Source organism: Uranotaenia lowii, chromosome 2, assembly GCF_029784155.1.
Source record: "Uranotaenia lowii strain MFRU-FL chromosome 2, ASM2978415v1, whole genome shotgun sequence".
Taxonomy (NCBI): domain Eukaryota; kingdom Metazoa; phylum Arthropoda; class Insecta; order Diptera; family Culicidae; genus Uranotaenia; species Uranotaenia lowii.
This window is the reverse complement of record NC_073692.1, coordinates 296951504-296972698: the sequence shown is the minus strand read 5'-3', so window position 1 is coordinate 296972698 and position 21195 is coordinate 296951504. Positions and strand designations below refer to the sequence as shown.

The 21195-nt window shown below is 38.5% G+C and overlaps 3 protein-coding genes and 2 long non-coding RNA genes across 6 annotated transcripts in view; 1 reads left to right on the top strand and 4 right to left on the bottom strand.

Annotated features, from left to right (window-relative positions):
• LOC129748152 (uncharacterized) overlaps positions 1–21195 on the bottom strand; it is a 98505-nt gene that overhangs the window by 4552 nt on the left and 72758 nt on the right. For both annotated transcript variants that reach the window (XM_055742658.1, XM_055742657.1), the window contains exons 6-7: positions 17613–18192; positions 17423–17544 (exon numbers count right to left, since the gene is read on the bottom strand). In XM_055742658.1, coding sequence (XP_055598633.1) covers positions 17423–17544; positions 17613–18192 — 702 coding nt within the window. The remainder of the gene's footprint in view (positions 1–17422; positions 17545–17612; positions 18193–21195) is intronic.
• On the bottom strand, positions 633–3115 carry LOC129748155 (ATP-dependent RNA helicase DHX33). The gene is made up of 2 exons (XM_055742665.1): positions 2700–3115; positions 633–2617 (listed from the first exon to the last, which is right to left on the bottom strand). Exons 1-2 carry the CDS (start codon positions 2884–2886, stop codon positions 741–743), a joined length of 2064 nt encoding a protein of 687 aa, XP_055598640.1. The 5' UTR covers positions 2887–3115; the 3' UTR covers positions 633–740.
• Positions 3822–6756, bottom strand: LOC129748154 (cap-specific mRNA (nucleoside-2'-O-)-methyltransferase 1-like). Its single transcript, XM_055742664.1, has 3 exons — positions 6097–6756; positions 5003–6030; positions 3822–4940 (listed from the first exon to the last, which is right to left on the bottom strand). Exons 1-3 carry the CDS (start codon positions 6617–6619, stop codon positions 4404–4406), a joined length of 2088 nt encoding a protein of 695 aa, XP_055598639.1. The 5' UTR covers positions 6620–6756; the 3' UTR covers positions 3822–4403.
• LOC129748174 (uncharacterized) lies at positions 8326–8843 on the top strand. Its single transcript, XR_008737670.1, has 2 exons — positions 8326–8607; positions 8688–8843. It is a non-coding gene; the product is annotated as an uncharacterized LOC129748174 (long non-coding RNA).
• Positions 14202–17406, bottom strand: LOC129748168 (uncharacterized). Its single transcript, XR_008737665.1, has 5 exons — positions 15902–17406; positions 15466–15676; positions 15134–15410; positions 14896–15054; positions 14202–14398 (listed from the first exon to the last, which is right to left on the bottom strand). It is a non-coding gene; the product is annotated as an uncharacterized LOC129748168 (long non-coding RNA).

Sequence of the window (21195 nt, the reverse complement as noted above, 5' to 3'; positions counted from 1 at the left end):
GAAATTATTACTGATAGAAGTATAATTTTTGTCATTTATCAAGTCGAGCATCGGCAGAAAGAAGCATTTACCTTCTTATTCAGTAAATGGAAAAACGGTATTATTTAGTATTTTGCTAAGTGAATGCGAAAAAGTTAAATTTTCCTTTGTGCTAAGTGCTAGGTGAAGGAAAAATGTAAAATTTGCCAGGTTGATGGGTGGAAAAAAACGACTTCAGCTTCTCGGTAAATTTTGCCTTTTTTTAAATTTTCCGTGTTGAAAGCTAATTTTGGGCTTCGTTTGCTATCAAATAAAACACATTTAAACCTTTATAAATATGTATGTTATGCCTATTTTTGCTATCGTTCGAAAATCAACACCAAATTATGCTCTCAGTTTGCTCTTGGCTCCTGATTTTGGTCTCACTATGTGTATAAAATCAATTATGTGTTGTGCAGCAAGCTAGAGGGTAGAAACAAAGTTGTTAAATTCCGGAAAAACGATCTAGAGTCGAGACGCTTTCGTCGTCGGTACTCGATACGATAAAATTCCTACGTACGAGTGCGGGCGAGATGATTAAAATCGACAGTTTAAATGGACAATGTGTGTCGTCCACCGATTTCTTTGTAAAAACAAAATACAGTAAACCCGTTGCCAGCAATCAATCTTTTACATTTTATTATCCAATAAATAAAATTGCCATGCGATTTTGTAACATAAAATCTCTCGGAACCTAAATCCGATTCAATCGGATTACACTCCTACAACAATTTGCTACCGTTGATGTTGCCGGTGTAGCTACTGGCGCTGCCTCGATTGCTCCCGCACGTTATCCGATCGACGAAGCCACAGTGCGGCACCAGCTCTCCGATCCATTCCGGTTCGATTTCGCTCACGGTGCGGAGGAAGGCCGACCCGGTCGCTACCAGTTCGGTGAAGATGATGTAGCCGGGCCGGGCCCGACCACACAGCACACTGGACGGATGAATTCGGGCCCGGGTTCGATTGGCCATCGTCAGGTAGGAGTTGTCCCGTTGTAGTTCCGCTACGTTTTGGTACAGGCCAATCAGAAGACATTTGACTACCGGCACGGGATCGTTGCCACATGATTCGATCGGCAGACCGATGGTGTGGCAGATGTCGGCTAGCTGCTGCCGCACGGACACGGCGTGGCTGAGATTGCGTTCCAGCAGGAAGTTGTCGTAGCACCAGGAACGGGGTCTTTCTTTTGCCTTGAATTCGTTGAAAACGTTGAGAAGCGTGATATGATCTCCGCATTTGGCGTAGAATTTGGAATGGGCAGCCAGTTGTTGTTCACGTTTCTGGCTGTTGGTGAGGAAGACATTTTCCCCCGAGAGCATGGCGACGATTGAGAGTATTTCGTCGAGGCATCCGAGATCTGGAGCGGCGAGAACCATACGGGCGTACTTGGGATCCAGAGGTAGTTTGGCCATTTTTCGGCCCATCGTTGTGAGGGCCGGAGTTTCGACCGATTGGATGGCGTTAAGCCGTTTCAGTTCGGTGAGTGCACTCTCGATGGCTTCCGGTGACGGTTTATCGATGAAATCGAACCGTCGACAATCGATTCCGAGGGCCAGCAATTGTAGTGTTGAGGAAGCGATATTGCATCGTAGGATTTCCGGTTTGCTGTGTGTTTCCATCGTTTTGAACTCTTCCTTGGAGTAAGTTCGATAGCATTCGCCATCTTCTATTCGGCCAGCTCGTCCGGTTCTCTGCCATGCTTGAGCCTTTGAGATCCATGCAACTTTTAGGGTGTCTATTCCGGTAACTGAATCGTAGGCTCGTACTTTCGATTTGCCACAATCGACCACGTATTTAATACCGGGAATGGTAATCGATGTTTCGGCAATGTTAGTGGCCAGAATAATTTTTCTGGTGAAGGCTGGCGTCGGAGTAAAAACGTCTATCTGGTTGTTTTGGTTCATGGCAGCGTACATCGGATAAACGATGATTCGTGGAAGCTTTTTGGGGCCATTGTTTAGATTTTTTGCCAACTTCCTAATCAGCATGGCAGTGGATTCGATTTCCTCCTGACCGGTGAGAAAGACCAGAATGTCCCCTTCAGGGTTCTTTTGCTCGTGTATTTGGAATACCGTGGTCACGCAAGCCTCGATGTAATTTATGTTCTCTGTGCACTGGAAAACGCGAACGACAAAGTTGTTTCCTTGCAGGTACAGCGTCGGACATTGGTTAAAGTATTGCGAAAAATGATCGACATCCATGGTGGCCGACATTATGATGACCCTCAGCGGGTCCAGCAGTTTGTTTCTTCTGGTTTGCTGGGCTTTTTTCACTATCCCAAAGAGGACATCCGTAGCAATGGTACGTTCGTGGGCTTCGTCCAATATTATCACATTATAATTCTTGAGCAATGGATCGGACAACGCTTCGCGGAACAGCGTTCCGTCCGTCATGAATTTGATCTGGGTCCGCTCCGAAGTGACGTTCTCGAAACGCACCGAATAGCCGACCAGTTCACCCAAAGAACATTCCTGCTCCTGGGCGACACGCTTGGCCACCGTAATAGCGGCCACTCGACGCGGTTGGGTAATGGCAATCATTTTGCCCTGATTGATACCGGCCTCGTGGAGGAATTGCGGCACCTGGGTACTTTTTCCTGTGAAGAGTAAAGGGTTTTAGATTGATTATAAATTCATGTCGTTGTGGCACCGCTAATAAATCTCGGGTGGGGCACTCACCGGAACCAGTATCGCTGAGCAGAATCAATGTCTGGTTCTTTTTGACGTGGTCCACTATCTGTTTTCGAACGTTGTAGATCGGCAGGGACATCCGCTGTTGGTAGACGAGTTTTGCGCTGGACGGTTGTTTAAATCCGCCAATTGCTGCTGGTCCGGCAGCACCATTTTCGAAGGTTGTGCGTTTCATCGTTGCCGAACAGCACAGCTTTAGGCAATATGCACTTCAATCACCGTTTCAACATAGATTTTTGTAATTGTAATTGTTGATTTATTTACACACGAAAACCTTTTAGCACAGGCCTTATTTTATCAGGTCAAGGAAATTTTCTTTTGGAAAAGTAAAAATTCAACGTCACATTTGCAGGCGGTGGGATCGATTTTTATCGCTGTTGTTGATTAATGTTGAATTTCTATCTAGCCCAGCATTTTGAAAAAGGTTTAATTTTTTTTTGTAATTTATTTTCTTAACTAATAAAAAATTAGTTTTATATGAAACGATTTTAGAATTAAAAGAATATTGGAATAAAATTTAATCACATTACTAATGATTAAAAAAAATAAATCCTTTGTAAAACTGCGGACAGAAATACCGATTGATGACAAAAAGCAGCATGGTCTTTTTGCGTCAATTGACGTTTGAGAACAGAGAAAAAAACTTCGCGCATGGGCACAAATAGCGCCATCCATTTGTCAGAACACGAATCAATACACCAAGGGGTCGCCATTTGATAGTTTTTTTTTCCCATAAATGGAATTATTAAAATCGAATTATAATTATTTTGAGGGACGAATGATATCCAGATGTTAAAATCCTAAGGACCAAATAAATTTTAACAAAAAAGAATTATACTTATTTATTCAAATTTTCAAATTCAAAATCAGAATTAAATTATTTATAATTTTTGGAATCAGCGAAAAAAAAATCAAAAACTCAGAACCGTAATTCAAAATATATGTAATCTTAGTCATGATTATTAGAAAATTTGTATTCAGAAAAAAAACATTCAAAGTCGAGGGTCAGATGTCAAAACCAGAATTCATATTCAATTCGATATCGATGCTTAAAATCCCTCGAAAAAAAAAAATAAATAAATGGGATTAAAAAAATAAACTCAGAATTTAGACCTCAATTTCAAGAATTCAGAGTAGTTAGTTCACATTCACCGGTATAAGTTCACATATTTCGAAAATCAGATTAAGATTTCACTTTCTTCGGGAACAATCTTCAGGCTGATAGCAGTTCTAAATTGTGATCGATGGAAGACGCACAGAAAAACGCCGAAGAATCGCAATTGGCTAGTATACGTTTTATTGTAATCGAATCATACAACAGTTGAAACGGTGCAATAACAATTTTGCTACATTGGCTACCAACGATAATTAAGATATAAGCGATACATATCGTTATTCAAAGAATCTCATTAACATTACAAATCGAAAACCCGGAAACAATTATAAATTGTATGTGAACATCAAGAAAAACTCAACGTTTAGGTATGAGCGTTACGATCGAGAATTAAAAAGTCAATAAATCAATAATTGAAGCCTTGCGATCGATTTCTAAAGCAACTTCGTAAACAATGAAATAAAATATTAACACCAGCGTTTATCAAAAATAATTCATCTCATGGTAAATTCGAAGCTTCAACTCTAACAATGATTAACTTTCGATATTCTTAGAAGTGATTAAAAATAAGGTCAAATTCAAATTTTCTTTTTCTCAAACTTTTCCAAAAACTCGTCAATATCGTACCGATAAACAAGACCCTTTCTGCGGTCGACATCGAAACACTGTGACGAAGAATATATCTGGGTGGTGTTCAACCAGAGCCACAAATGTCTCGACACAAGGCTCGTTTCAAAGTCCAGTTGCTCGGCCTTGGATGGATGGTGATGCGGAATAAATAGCAACCCTCGTGGGATGTAAAATCGTTTCGTTTCCTGCCGGGCGTTCGGAGGGACTGGTATTCCCAACACTTTGGTACCGTTTTTCAACTCGTTCACGGATAAATTGTTGAAAAAGTTAGTCATCTCGGTCATGGGTATCAGTGTTTTGCTGCGCACCGGAATGGGCTTCACGTCACCTGCATTACAATCGGCCGCCAATGGACGATTGTGAGCCATGGCAAACTTTGCACATAGTTCATTCCGTTTGGCCAGCGACTCGTGCCGGATGTCCGTACCTCCCAACATCATCGCATCGATTATGTGCAACGCAAGAGAGATTTTCTGTTCATCATTCTGCAATGGAAGAAATTCTGTAAATTAAAAGAGCAAAATACAATTCCAAACATTGCCAGGACCTTGAAAAAAATCTCCTCGACAATTTCCCCATAAAGCAGAGTCTTCGGCGAAAGCACCAGCTGATATTCCTTGATCTGTTTCCATCCCTTCTCAGCTCGATCAAAGACAAACGTATTTCCATTGCCTTTGCTCAGGAAGATAGTTCTAACCGTTTTACCCTGATCGCTGGTAACATCAACGGGAATAAAGCTCCACCACGCCGGGTCACCGAATATATTGGCCGGTGTTTGAGCGCCGTCCATCACAGTATCTGGAACCGTAAATTTTTCCCCCGTTGATTGTTCAATAAATTGCAAAGCGTACTCGGCAGCGAACCGAATCTTGCCATCGCCTGCAGTCAGTGATTGGTAACTGTTCTGATCCAACTTCCACGACTTCCAAAGGGTCGTTTGTAGCAACCTTTGGTCAAGTTTTTCGGCACAAAAATCATCCGAGAGCGCGGCCAGCATCGGTTTCAGCCCTTCGATCTGACGTCGGGCCAAATCTTCGTTCGAGCCCCGAATAAAATTGGTAAAATCGATATCCTGTGCGATGACGTCCTTCGAAACGATTTCCAGAATGTCGTAATTGAGATGCTTGTTGTCCCACATTACTTGATTGATCGAAATCAAATACTCAGCGAATCCTGTGTCCCGATTCAATCGGTTCTGGCAAACCAGATAACGTTCCGAGTTGGCCGGGCGCGACGAAATCGGTTTAACGATAGATATTTTACCGTAACATCGATACAAAATGTACACCAATCCGACTGAGAAAGGAGTGTACAGATCGAACACCTTAATTATTGCTCGTCCACCGGTTCGGATTACACCGACCGCCAACAGCACCAGACACAAGTACAGACGCTTGGAAAGAATCTCCTGGGAGCTGCTCTTAATATAAAATCCTCCGTCGCAAACGAGTAGATGAGCCCCCCGGTCTTTCGTTTGAGCTAGAACGTAGTCAACGAAACCGATTATGTTCTCGGGATCGAAAATGTTGCCGTTGTCGTTGCGACCATAATAAGGATCCAACGTTTCCGGAGCACCTGTGGCGTCGAATTAGTAGTAATTTAAAATTTCAAGAGATGACCGTTTATCAATGTTTTTCTTACCCGCTCGGAAGGCATCCGGCCGGAACTCGTATTCACCCTTGGTGGTAAAACCGAAACCACGCGCGTGCCATCCACCATTGCGCCACAAGATGTACTCGCTGCATCCGCCCGGTCCGCCGAAAACGTCCACAAAGTAGAACAATTCCTGGCTGTTCCGTTGCCGCTCCTGATCCGAAAGCTGACACAGGCGCCACTCGAACATGGCATCGACGTTGGCAATTTTGACGGCCGCCCGGTTCATGAACTGTCCGGACCGGATGTCGAACCGGGTGCTTCGTTGCCGGGCTCGTTCCACCAATTTCACCTTAAACTGGTCCAGGGTCGATTTTTGGTTGAGTAACTGGCGGAGCAAACTTTCGGTGCAATACTTCGTTTCGTCATCGATCGAGTTTTTGCGCAGTCCTATTTCGAGCCAGCTTTCCGTGTCGATCTCAGGCACCGGTGCCGTTGGGCTTAACTCCACCGACCGGAAGTTGCCCTCGAAATTGGCGACTTCTGCAAGAATTTCTTCAGGACTGATCATTTTGACACGTATCTAGTACAAATCGGATAACTCAGCACTTTTATATACAAAGTATTGTCACAAAATTCCTTAACTTTTAACTAATAAATAAGAGTCTGAAAATACGAGTTTTTTTTTAAAGAAATGAAGCTTGGATATCTCCGTGAAATCGGCAAAATCCGAATAATTGCTCATGCGGTTTTTTCTGGTGTGTGTGTCGTTTTCGATGAGAAAATACCAAAATACACGATTGGATTTTTTCAACATACTGGTTGAAATTCTACAATTTTGATGTTTATAGCTTTATTGAACACCAAGAAAATTGTTGTGAACAGAATTATTATTATAGTTAATTAAAGTTACAGTTGTTTTAGTTCAAATCAATAAAAATTGAAAATTTTTTGCTTACGTTGCACCCCTAAATAAGATACACAGGAATAAGTAGGAACGTTATTCAATCTTTGAAAAATCATATAAAAATCAAATGTTGATCGATTTTGATGAAACACAGCTTACTGAAAAGATCAGCTAGATAGATATGCCATGTTTTGGCACATTTTCCAAAACCGAATCGCGCCAAAATTAAGACAATAGCGAACAAAGAAAAATAAATAAAAAATGACACAAAGTAACTACAAAATTATCTTAAATGGCAGAAAATATAATTTTTAAAAATAATAACATTTTTAGTAAAAAATATGTAAAAACAAGGTTGCGAAAAAAAGTTGCTGTTTCGGTGATTTTTTTTAAATATTATGCATTCAACTTTAAGAATACAAAAAAAACGTGGGCATATGTATCTCGAATGTGTACGTGTTCAACGTATTTGCAATTATTGCTCGAACACGAAACTATAGCGACATCGAAAATGTCATGCCAATTTTCTTATAATGTTAGGAATACAACCAAAATTTAAAGGTAGTTTTATACATTTTTTTTTTCAAAAATCAAAAGAAAAGTTAATCGATGGAGCCTTGAGTATAAAATTGAACGCATTTTCGCTTGAAGCCCTCCTTTTACAGTGTCATCCGGTACCAGATTCTCAGTTTTTTTTGCATTTCCTTAACATATCCTTCTCGTCTTTGACTTTTTTCTGCTCTCCCGAAGTTCCCGTTTCATTATTGCTCAGTACTGCTCCACCGGGCGCAGGTCCGGACAGTTTGGCGGGTTCATGTCCTTTAGAACAAAATGGACAGAATTGGCCTCATACCACTCCAGGACACTTTCAGAATAGTGGCATGATACCAAATCTGGCCAAAATAGCGGAGCTTCGTCGTGCTGTTGCAACAACGGCAAAAAGCGCTTCTCGAGTCACTCAGATTTCTAGATCTCGTTATTTACTGTGTCCTTTGTCACGAAAGGCTGTCTCCTTAGTCGATTGTTGTCGCTCATCACGGTTTGGGAAGTTCTGTACCTAATATGTATGTGGTCCAGCTCTCTTCTTTGCAATCTGGACGTAGCTCTGCGACATGTCGATCTTTTTAGCCAAATCACGGCTTGAGATGTTGGGTTTTGCTTTAATCATCCGCTTCACCTTTCCCTCCGTCTTTTTTTCTCCGGTCCCAGATTTCTTCCAGCTTTGCCGTGATCCAACGTTAATCGCTCCAGGAATCGCTTCAACACCTGGAGACGGTTGAATGGTGAATGTTCAACATTTTTCCCAACTGCCGGTGCGACAGGTAAGGAAATTCCAGGCATTTGGAAAGAATTTGTTCTCTTGACTCGCGTTGGTTCACCTCCACTCAGGCAAATTCTTATTATAATTTTCATAAGATGCGTCTTATGAACCGCTTTTTAGAGTGTAATATTGTGTTTCATAAGAGTCTTATGAAATTCCTTCAGTTTTTATATGAACATCTTATGAAAAATAGAAGAAAGGGCATTGTGAAAATATAATGAACACATTCATTCATTCTGTCAAGTTTTTCATCGTCTAGCGGTACGAAGCTTTCGATTGTTAGTTATAAGTTTTCCTTAACAGTTGAATGTCATTGTGATCTTTCTGATTGGTAAGTTTGAGTTGATGTTTTTGATGTGAATGCTTAATATATTTGTAAACTAAAATATATTATTTTTTGTTTACTTTCAGTATGCTGACCGGCTAAAAACGGAAGGTCGAAGAATCGGATGCGGCGAAAAAAATCTTTGTTGGAGCCGAGGTGTTGATGTGCTGCTGATGACACTTTGAATGATTTTATTTGAAACAAATTCGGAAAACAATAAAGTGAATCTTTTCAACGTAAAATATCATTAATTATTCTTATTAGAATTGACTTTCTGTTTCCATAAGAGCATCTTATGAAAAGCTACAAACCCTCATTGGATTAGGTGTTCATCTTCAGAATTCATTCGCGTCATAAGACAATCTTATGAGTTTCAATGATTTTTCTTATGGCGCCACTTCATAAGAGAATCTTATGGCATGCATAATAGTATTTTTCTGAGTGTCTATTTTCGTTGAATCGAAAAACACGACTTCGAGTTTGTGTGCAAAATTTGGTTGATTTTTACCCAATGGTAAAAAAAGTTATGCATTGATGAATGTGTCGCAAAAATTTCGTGTTCGCCCTTCATAACATTTTTGGCGACGAGTATTCAAGTACTGAAGACGAATTAAGCGAGAAAATGAGTCGTCGCAACGGAAATTCCGGTCGAAGTCGGAGCAGCACAGCGTGGCGCACCGGAACAAATCATCGAACCTCTGTCAACCGTTATCAAGGAGTTCCATTTCAATCGTGAGAACGAGTTAACGTTCGACCAGTACGAAGACCTTTTCTGGCAGAATGGTAGAGGAACCTGGATGATCAGGCTGAGGTACGACTATTTCTGAGGAGCCTGAGCGCCCCGGTCCATTTTCCGATATTTCCTTCGCGGTTGCATACTTGGGATGCTTTCAAAATCAACCTGGCAAAGCACACTCACAAGCGCTGAAAAAGTGGTCCGATACATGAAAGGCACGAAGAAACTCAAGCTCCAGTTCAAGCGAGACGGAAAGGCTGCAGCACTGATCGGGTACGCTGATGCGGATAGGGCGTTGGATACTGAAAATAGGAATTCCCTTGAGCGGTTATGTCTTCAACGTATTCGGAAACACAGTGTCTTGGGCCAGTACGAAGTCATTCTGTAAGGCAGTGTATGCAACCTTAAGCGTAGCTGCTTCCGAATGGTTGTGGCTACAAGGAATTCTAGAAGATTTGCAACAAATTTCCCCTGGAAAACCGTTCAAAATTTTTGAAGACAATCGTGGCTGCATTGACCAATTCAGGGTGGGTGATGTAACGGAAGTTTTCTTTCAAAAACAACTGAGAAAATTTTCTTAGTCTAACTTAAGCTCTTCACCTAATAACTTAAAATCTTATCCACTGTAAAATCTTGTTAGAGCAAGTTCACTGGTGTTGGGATGAAGTGGAAGAAATTTTGACATTTTGAAAATTGTACCATGCAAAAATGGTTTCAAGATTTTGGGGCGGTGTATTTTTTTACAACACTGTTTCTATTTCAGCCGTATGTGATAGAAATACTGCTATTTTTGCATCACAGCATGCGAAAATACAACACGTGTTGTAAAAAAAACTAGAAGTCCACAGATCTTGAAAATGTTTATGCATGGGAAAATTTTCAAAATGTACCGTAAGTGTCAAAATTTCTACCACTTTTTCCCAAAACCAGTGAACTTGCTCTTAGAGTTAGTTAGGAGTTTTAAAATTGATCATAGCAATCTGATAGTTTTTGAATTCAAAAGTCTGTAAGGAAGAGCTAGTGCAAGTTGTGCAAAAAGTTTCGGTAATATGAAAATTAGAAAATTAAATCTCAATAATTGTTTCAAATGTAGATAGAATAGCTACAGGCAGTGCCAGGAAGTCCAATCAGTTTCTATATAACTGCAAGATCAATTCGCCAGGTTAGCGAAAGAACTAGACAACAGAAAAAGAAGAAATCAAATAAATATAGTAGAACCCTTTTTATCTGAACTATGGTTACTCATGCTTCCGCGTCATCCGGGGTAAAATGGTTATCTTATAAGAACCCGGATACAAGATCTCCATATTTTACGAGCTATACGCCCGGATGACCTGCAAAACGTTAGAGAAGGATAGTGTTTTCAGCGTATCTGCTACAATGATTGGCAGGATCGCCAATGTGTTTTTGGCGGTCTGGATTGTTTATTTATAGTTTTTTCAATAGTTTTCTTTACCAAAGTCATCTGATTATGTGAGATTATCGTTTTGTTTAAAATGACCATTGTATTTCATGAATCCATCTTTCATCCATCTGATGTTAGAACATTAACACTAAACGTACCGGAGGCGGTCAAATGACGGTTTTTGAACTTTAAACGATGATTGCGCCTTATATAAATGTTTTTTCGCAAATTTAACGACAGGACTATTTTTATTTACAAAATGCAAGTATTTTTGCGTTTTTTAAATTTTTTTAAGTGTTGCGGTTTTCGAATAACGCATGTGGTATACCTATTCACCGTATACCGCGAGCAGTCAAATGACGGCAAACACTGTTTTCGCTAAAACTCCCTTGTTTCTCAACCGATTTTCACGAAATTTATAGTTTTGAAAAACTTTTAATTCGACTCAAATATGTTTCTCAGACAGTTTTCAGCTACAATCAATTATTTCTAAGTTATTTGAAGTTCAAAAAAAATTTTATGAAAAAACATGCCTCAGAATATAGGCTGTGAACTAGTTATAAAGTGCTAGAAAAAAATTTCACTTTGTGCTCCAGAAAGCTGAAGTTAGAAGCTATATGTTGCACATATGGAATTTTTTTTTAAAAAATTTCTACACTCAGAGGAAATCTTATTATGAATTTCATAAGATACATCTTATGAACCACTTTTTTGCGTCCAAACTAATTTTTCATAATAGTCTTATGAAATTCTTTCAATTTTCATACGATGTTCTTATGAAAAATAGAAGAAACGGCATTGTGAAAAAACGATGAACACATTCATTCATAGCATCAGTTTTTTTTTCATCATCTAACAGTACGAAGCTATCACCAGTTCATAGTTATTATAGTTTTCCTTCAAAGTTAAATGTTATTGTTATCTCCGGAATGGTAAGTTCGATTTGATGTTTTTGGTGTGAACGTTGAATATATTAGTAAACTAAAATACATTTTTTGTTTGCTTTTCAGGAAGCTGATCGGCAAAAAACGAAAGGTCGAAGATTGAGATGCGGCAAAAAAAAACTTTGATGGAGCCTGTTGATGCGCTGCTGATGGTGACCATAAAGGATTTAATTTTAAACAAATTTGGCAAACAATAAAGTGAATGTTTTCAGCATGAAATATCGAGGATTTTTCTTATTAGAAAGTGATTTACTGTTTCCATAAGAATCTCTTATGAAAAGCAACAACCTCTCATTGAAGTAGGCGTTCATCTTCAGAATTCATTCGCGTCATAAGACAATCTTATGAATTTCATTAATTTTTCTTATGGCGCCACTTCATAAGAGAATCTTATGGCATACATAATAGTATTTTTCTGAGTGTAAGATCATGGCTTCAAAAAATGTACAAAAGTTGTGTAAAACCCATACTTTTCAATCAATCAACCGCCAAAGCTGTTCCTGTTACAGCAGAAAATTTTTAAAAATTGAATTGGAAAGTTGACGTAACTTGTCACATTTTGGCATCTTTAGATTTTTAAAATACGAGATACATGATTTATGACGACTTTTCAAAGGTAGCTATTTTTCGAACTTTTTATCAATTGGGATTTTTTGAGGCAATCCCAATACCTAAATTCAGCTTTGCACTGGATTTTGAGTACTTTATTGTAAGGTTTAGGCTTCAAAACTATATGCAAAAGAAAGCAAATTTCATACCGGTTCTAGTGGTGTAACTGCATTGGCGGTGCAATGCTTGACAAAAATATGATAAATAAAACAGTGGAGTAGTTTCTGAATTTTGAAAAATCAGCACAAATTCTTGCTTGGCAGACGGGCGCAGTGGGTGGTAATATCTCAAAGCTATTTTGCACACGAAGACGGGAGAAAGGAAACGAAAAAACAAACAAGCATTAGTGCAAATTTGCTGGTTTTACATTCAGAAATATATTTATTATATTTTTGTCAAGCATCACACCGCCAATGTCGTTACACCACTAGAACCGGTATGAAATTTGCTTTCTTTTGCATATAGTTTTGAAGCCTAAACCTTACGATAACATACTCAAAATCCAGTGCAAAGCTGAATTTAGGTGTAGGGATTGCCTCAGAAAATCCCAATTGATAAAAAGTTCGAAAAATAGCTAGCTTTGAAAAGTCGTCATAAATTTTGTATTTCGTATTTTAAAAATCTAAAGATGCCAAAATGTGCCAAATTACGTCAACTTTCCAATTCAATTTTTAAAAATTTTCTGCTGTAACAGGAACAGCTTTGGCGGTTGATTGATTGAAAAGAACGGGGTTTTCACAACTTTTGTACATTTTTTGTAGCCATGATCTTAGAAATTTTTTAAAAAAGTATTCCATATGTGCAACATATAGCTTCTAACTTCAGCTTTCTGAAGCACAAAGTGAAATTTTTTTCGAGCACTTTATAACTGATTTACAACCTATTTTCTGAGGCATGTTTTTTCATGAAATTTTTTTTAACTTCAAATAACTTAGAAATAATTGATTGTAGCTGAAAACTGTCTGAGAAACATATTTGAGTCGAATTAAAAGTTTTTCAAAACTATAAATTTCGTGAAAATCGGTTGAGAAACAAGGGACCCAGCCAACAATTTGGTAGGTATATCGAAAGATATACGTACATCTATGTCGATAATTATCATCGTATATGACGTTAGAAAAAAGCTTATACATACCAAAAGTGGAGGCGATATACGTACATGTTTTGATTATTTTCTGATTTACGACTTCGACAACATCAAATACGATCGTATTGCGATGTGTGATAAACTTTGGTACTTTATGTTGCATTGACGGTATGTTGTACGTGATGTTGAACGAGTCGATTTTTACACATATATGATTATGCGATGTTTGACAGTTAAAATCCCGCTTTATCCGATGTGGTTTGTGATGTTGTACGACTTGAAGCAATCTGACGATCGATTGGCGGTTTAAGTCACCTTTTATGCGAGAAGCTTTGCAATGTTATACGATGCTCATAGATTTTTACATCGATTGACAACTTAAGTCACACTCTATACGAAGTGTGTTGTACTTTTGTACGATATGAAGCCATTTGACATTCAATTGATGTTCAAAGTGACACTTTATGCGAGGTGTGATGTATTCTTGTACGATTTGCAACAAACCGACAATCGATTGGCGATTTAAGTAACCCTTCATGCGAGGTGTGCTGCAGTGTTATACGATGTTCAGAGATTTGAGCACCGATTGGCAGTTTAAGTCACACTCTATAGGATGTATGTTGAACACGTATACGATATGAGGCCATTTCACATTCGACTGACTGTTTAAGCGACATTTTATGCGAGGTGGGATGCATTCTTAAACGATTTGTACCATTAAACGATTTTGTGGACCGCTTTGTGTAGCATATTATGAATATAATTGTGATTGAAATACGAGTAGAAATAAAAGTAGCTGTTGATTTTGATTTATTTTTATTCTAACAAACATTTTGATGCACTACACAATTATAACAATTATCGAACTTATACAATAACAATTCGAAATTATATCACTCAAATTATTCACGCTTCAAATATATCGCTACCGGAACCGGAACTAGACCTCGTTCCGCTCGCTGCTTTCCCGGTTGCTCCGTCAACCTTAGCCGTCTCTATTTTCGGATATAGTTATCCTGTACAGGGAGAAAGGTCGGGCCACGGCACAGATTATCCCGTGTGAAAATAATCATAATCAATCCCATGATATCAGAGGTACGCGTTTCAGTTTCGTTTTATGAAGGCGTGCGTTTTTATCAGTAAAATAAAAAGAAAACTCATTAATAATTATTGTTGGTATCACAAAATCATTGTTAATTAACTGAAGAAGGAATGAAGGTTTCTTATAATCTACTATTGAAAAAAAAACAGTTGTCATGAATTTATGTTTTCATAGAAATTAGCAAACATTTTAATCTATGTGTGCCAGTTTACATATCAGGAGAAGATTACAGATACAATTCGTTCAGAAATCTAGGTTTATTTAGAACAAGAATTCCAGTTTTAGGTAAGATTTAAATTTTAAATTATTTTAATTCGTAGCTATCAGAAGATGGAACTGTATTCGAAATTTTAATTTCTGACTCAGATGATTAATGTTTTGAATTGTTAATGAACTGTAAAACAAAAGTACCTTATTGTTGATATTATTGTGTTCCTTTGATGAAACAGTTACGCGCTCCGCGACCTTCTCGATAGCTAGGTAATCATCAACGGAGCATTTCGACAACCAGTGGTTTATTGTCATCATTTTTTCGGCGAGAGTGGGTGTAGTAATGCAGTGTAATGAAACCTGCAATAGTTAAAAAAAATCAGTTATTAATTACATAATTAAAAACGTCATTCACATTATGATTTCAAATGGTAATTACATAAAGTATTTGCTCATCCTTAAATTTCCATTCTGCTATCTGTTGAGTTTTTCCAGTTTAGTTTTCTCCAGTTCAATCGTCCAGTTTTAAAATGAGAATGGATAGAGTTTCTCAAGGTCAGCATCAGAAATTGATGGTGTTTCATCCGTAAAATATGTCATTGTGTCGGATGATACTCATTTTACTGTCGGATGAAACGTGTATGTCGGATGATGTTGTAAAATATCCGATTGTGACTCGGTTTTGTAAAAAAGGAGCTTCCTGTTTGCAACACCATCTAAAATAGAGGTATAAAAATGTTTTTTATAATCTTAGAAAACTTTTTTTTTCACCTTAAAGATCGTGTAGTGTTTCTCATTTGATAACGGCACGGCAGCCGGTTTCCGAACCGCCTTGGTACGAATTGTAGCGGTTTCCTGTGAAGATAGGCTTTTCATCATGACCGGTTTCTTGGTGACATATCGTTATAGCTTTCCTATCCGTGTGGGACAAGAAAACCTCGATCAGATTGCTCACGTTCATATGCTTCAATTCGTGAAGCGCCTGTAAAACGATAATAATAAAATTAGTGAAATTTGATTATTTGGACGAATTACAAAAAATCTACCGCTATCTGTTGACAGATGAATGTCACAGCAAAAAGATTTACAATTCTATAATATTCATCTGCTTCTTAATTGAACTCTGGACAATGAGTCAGTCTAGAATCTAAGAAGTAATTCTGATCTAAAATTCACTTTCTAATGAAAACGTAGAATGCGCACTTACCATACGAAGATAGTAGCAGGGGAACTGAACACGGATCTTGCGCTGCGTCCTGCATCGGCTAACATTCTTTTCGTACAATCTGTGCGGTTCCTATTGGTGCTGGGGTTCGAGCTTCTTGGCTTTGTCTATGTTGTCGTAGATCAGCACAGAGCCGGTCAATTTAAACAAACGGAAGTAGTACGGAAAGCGAACGAGATAATAGCGGGGGTAGTTTTGGGCATGGTGGCTAATTAGGCACGGATTTTCCTACTTGGTTCAGCAAAGCACATCCTTGCGGCGCAGCAGCCGGTTTGTCATGCACCAACGTGAATTGTAGCGGTTACCTCAACATATAACGAGAACTTATTTTTTTACGGCGGATCCACACAATTTCGCTAACGCAGCAAAAACATTTTTAACAGTTTTCGCAACAACTTTGGCGATTCCTGGTCTATATTTACGCAGCAACTGTGACGCGAAAGTAAACACGAAATGCCGATGTAAACAAAAAAATGAGAAAAGAACGAAAAGAGAAATCAATTTTTTGACAACGCACCATTCGCCATCATAGCTCTGTTCAATAAAAATAAATGTTTTTGAGCGATTGTGATATTCATAAATCTTTGTAGTAAAAAATATCTTTAAAAAAATTAAAGATCGTTAATATATAAATCATAACTAAAATGACTTAGCTTACCTTCAAAGTGATGTTATTCTTCAATTACTTCATCCGATATTCACTTATCACAATAATTCACATATACATCCGGCGGGAACTGCAGTCAGCATCACGATGCAACGTATTTTAAACATCTGCCATTTTATGACCGCTTAATACGATGCTTTATTGATAAGTATACTCTATTACGAATCTGATTTGATCGCATTACATATATTTATCTCGTGGGCTATGTGACCGGTTATACGATGATGACGTTGATTTGCCTCTTAATGTGACATTCTATAAAATATATAAATTGATACGATAAACGATGTTTACGGGGTATTCCTTACGAATCTATCTGAAGTCGTTTACGATTTAGATACAAAAGTATTTCATGTACAAATAAAATACGTCTTAAGAAATCTTATGCGATTATTATTGGATTTCATTTCGCATCGGCCGTACTAAATACGACTTCATTCAACGTATCGTAACTAAATCGTATTTCGTTTGATTTTAACACCTTCTACGATGAATATACGATATGGTCGAATGTTAAGTGTACACATTTACGAATCCGATTTGAGTTGCACCCATATAAGAGTTTGACGATGATTTCTTTTACGATTTCATGTTGGCTGGGGAGTTTTAGCGAAAACAGTGTTTGCCGTCATTTGACTGCTCGCGGTATGAATAGGTATATACAAAGTGTCGGTATGTTTAGTGTTAATAATGACGAAGCAGACAGAACTTTACTGTTTCATAATTATTTGACACGTCAGGATTAACCATTGATGAACTATCATTCCATGTGATTAGAAACGAGTCAACATCCTCAATGCATCTGGGGTGAGTGATAAAAATTAGATTGTACTTACCAGCGGAAATCGCGTAAGCCGGCAGGTAGTAGAGCATGTACGGACACCCGACCGACATCAGCGTTACAGACAGGCACATGAGGATGAACGTTATATCCTTCAACAGTAATATGTCCAGGTACCTGTTTTGGGAGCAGAGATTAAAACTCATTAATATCTCGAGTCTACTCATTCGCAAAGGGAAACCTACTGGTTAATCTTTTCCAACAAATCAGGCTCATAGTCTTCGTAATCGTCGTCGAAAATGTTCGACAGATCGCAAACCGGCGTCGGGATGATCATACTTTTGCTGAGTCCACGGTTGTTGTTCTGGGACAGCGAGTTGTTATTGTTGCTGGCCGGGTTGTTGTTCCGTTCTTCAACAAATGCGCCCAGCTCCAGAAGTCCCAGGCCGGCCTGTTGAACAGGCTGTGGTGGTTGAAGAAGTAGCGCCCCCGGTTGGTTCATGGCTGGTGGCGGTTCTTGTTGTTGCAGTTCCTTCGCTGCCAGCTTCAGCTCTGGAGGTTGCGCTAAACCCTGGTTCAGTCGGTTGTACGCATCCTCGGTGCTTACCGCAGTTGGTCGTTGCTTCAGCCGTTTGCTGTTGCGCTGCGAGTCGTACCCGGTGGCACGCTTCTTGTAAACGCACGTCGAATCCGTGCTCAAATCTTCTACCGAGTGCAGAATACTGCAACTGCGAATCGACGCAATCGGTTTCAGAAAGATCGCATTCGAGAGTATATCTTTCAGTTCGTCTTCGCTTTCTTGGAGCGTCTTCTCCGTTACGTTCACTAGAAAAGGCGTTGAGATTTGGCAGGGGGGAGGAGGGGGAAGATTGCCGATTGGCGGGTACAAAACATTCGTCAGTTCGGTTACTTAGCTGATTAAACTCTGGGTTAGGTTCTGAACACAAACTGTGTGACTGGTATGATCGCGTATCAGAGGCTTATCGACCCGTCTAAAGAGGATTAAGATTGTTCCATATTGTTTGCGCTCTCTAAGTATTTTACCATTGGGAAGTTTTTCTTAGGGTAAGAGTCTTTGATTGCACAACTTTTAGACCGGTAGAATCCAACGTATTTTTTAATAAAAAAAACTAGAGTCCTCTGTAATCTTCGAAATAAGTTCGCGTAACACTTTCTTCTATAGTCGCCGGAAGAATCGTAATTTTGGAAAACCCGAAAATCAAATTCGAATTAAGCGAATACCGGAAACCGAATTAAAACTACGCGACAACCGGCTGATCGTATATATCGTTCACTGTGGTTCGATTGGAAACCATACTTATATTTAGGTACATTATGCCTGATGGGATAACCAACTGAGAGTTTCTACAGAAGGACCACATTTTGTACCGAGCTAAACTTTTTTCGCTTTTGGTGACCGTTTTCTCGAAATATGTGGAAGAGATTCAGGGAAAACAACAATGTTTATTCAATATAGAGTTTTACATACGAATCAAATCAAACGGAAAAAGGTGCAGTATAACGGTTCAAATTTGGTTTGAATAAAGGATAATCGAATTTTGAGAACCATGTAACTCGTACTTTTGTCAAGGGTCATTACAGGGTAATTTGTGGAGAAAACGAAAAAAAAATGGTTTTTACATTTAATTAAAAATCGCTTAAAACGCGCGTCATCTAACCTTAAAAATATAATTGATACATGTGGAATACCGAGCGGCCCGTTTCAGGGTTCTCTCGAGAATTGTTGCACATTTTTTTTAAAATTTTTTTTTCAAGGGAATTTAACTGACAGGGTCATTTTTCCCTGCATGTTGCACAACTGACCTGATTGCTTCCTAATGATGCTAGGAAAGTCAGTTGAGCTAGCGATTGCTTAGCATAGTTAGTTTTGTTTACAGAGTTGCCAACATTTTTTTTCAAAAATCAGGGAACTGATGAATTAAAAATCAGGCTTAATCAGGCAACGTTAAAGTAACGGAAGTTTCGCTCAAAGTGATGACCTTCTTTTTTGGTAAACGCTCCACATTTTCACTCTAATATGTGTTGTGAGTCTGCCTTGTGAAATAATTCTACTGAATCAAAGCAATCGAAAGATTCCCTTTAGGGGAACATGCGCCACCTAAGCGAATCGCTGATTTTCTATGTATTCCACGTACAAATTGTGTTAAAAATGGGTGTAATCGTTGAAGAAAAGTGTTTTCTTCAAATGCCTATGGTTTTTTATTACTCAAATTGCTATAGTTTCTTCAAAAACTTGATTTTTTAAAACCATATTTAAAGCCACAGAACAAAACTGTGTTGCAAATACCCGCCGCTGTGTATTCAATACGCGCCTAGCAGCCGAACACATCCGAGAGCAGCCGAAGACCGAAAATACACCAATACTTACAGACACTTTGACTGAAAAGAAAATCAAATTGGACTAATAGAAATTTAAAAAAAAAATGCAGAACAAATTTTTTGGGCTCATTACCGTTCAAAATATGCTTTTAGACTTTTTGTTCATTTTCAATGAAAATTGGCCTTTTTGAAAAATTAATTCTTTTTTCAGCCTACTACGATTGGCGCGTTATAACGAGCGCATGGGCCGTGATAGAACATACCCATAAAAAGCATACCTTACCGAGTTCAGAATGTTTTTTAGCATAAAATCATAGTTAAGATTCTCCTCTATCGATGTGTCAGAAAATATTGTCTTATTCGTTTTTCTCTCTCGTTTTGATCGAAATGAAGAAAAACCTAAATTGTGAAACTATCACGACACAGGGGCATTTAAAGGAAAAATTCATACTTGCCAACTTGCCATGACCAATCACAGCATTTAAAACAAATTGGTAACATTTTTCAGGCTTAAAATGTTTCAGATTCTTCAAAACAAGGGTGGCGCGTATTAGCCACATGGGGCGTTATATGAACTTTTCCCCTAATTCTCTTTTTTTTTTTAAATAGGAATTAAAAAGAATCTTTCGAGTTTCGATTGCTTAGATTCAGCCACATTTTACTTTTACACTTCGGCAATGGCATTTAATTCAATTCCTTACTAAGGGAGATGGGGGCATAATGGCCACCTTAAGGAAAACGGTTATTTAACCATAGAAAATAGCTATAATATGGAGGTTACATTATTGTTTCGTGTTCAGACACTTGAAAAGCCTATTCCCTAACGGGCTGAAACGTGAAAAACTAGATGAAAACGTTAAAAAATGCATTTTAAAAATTTTTGCCAAAAGCTAAAAACCAGCCACTGTGGAGGCATAATAAGAACCCCCCCTGAGGCAGTATGAGCACCATTAATCAGAGCAAGATGTGCGTTTTTGCCGGGGAATCTAGCAGCGAATTCAATTCGATGAAGTCAGGTGAGTCGTAGATTCATCAAACAAAGCAATAACAAAATAATCTAGGTCTGTTTGTAGAATACAAACAATTCACGCACGCTCATACATTAAGTGCTTTGTTCGGAGGATGATGCTACTAGCCGTATAATGTAACAATAAAAAAATCGATCATGAATTGTGAATGGAAAAAAATCACCTTGAACAGAAATCTAACTCTAGTCTTTTGATTACCTCTCCGACACCTTACCAATAGGCTAAATTGTCGGATGAAAACTAGTCAAGGTGTGGCGCTATAAATCAATTTTAACTCGCTGCTAGATTCTACGGCAGAATATGCTCATTATGCCTCGATAATATGGTGCTCTATATGCCCCTAGTCAACAAATTTAAGTAAAAACGTGTTTTAAAATTGATAAAAGTGAAAAATCAAAAATTTTTTGATGGTAAAAATTGAGAAACAATGTGTACATCATGTTGCAGTGCGAACATTATA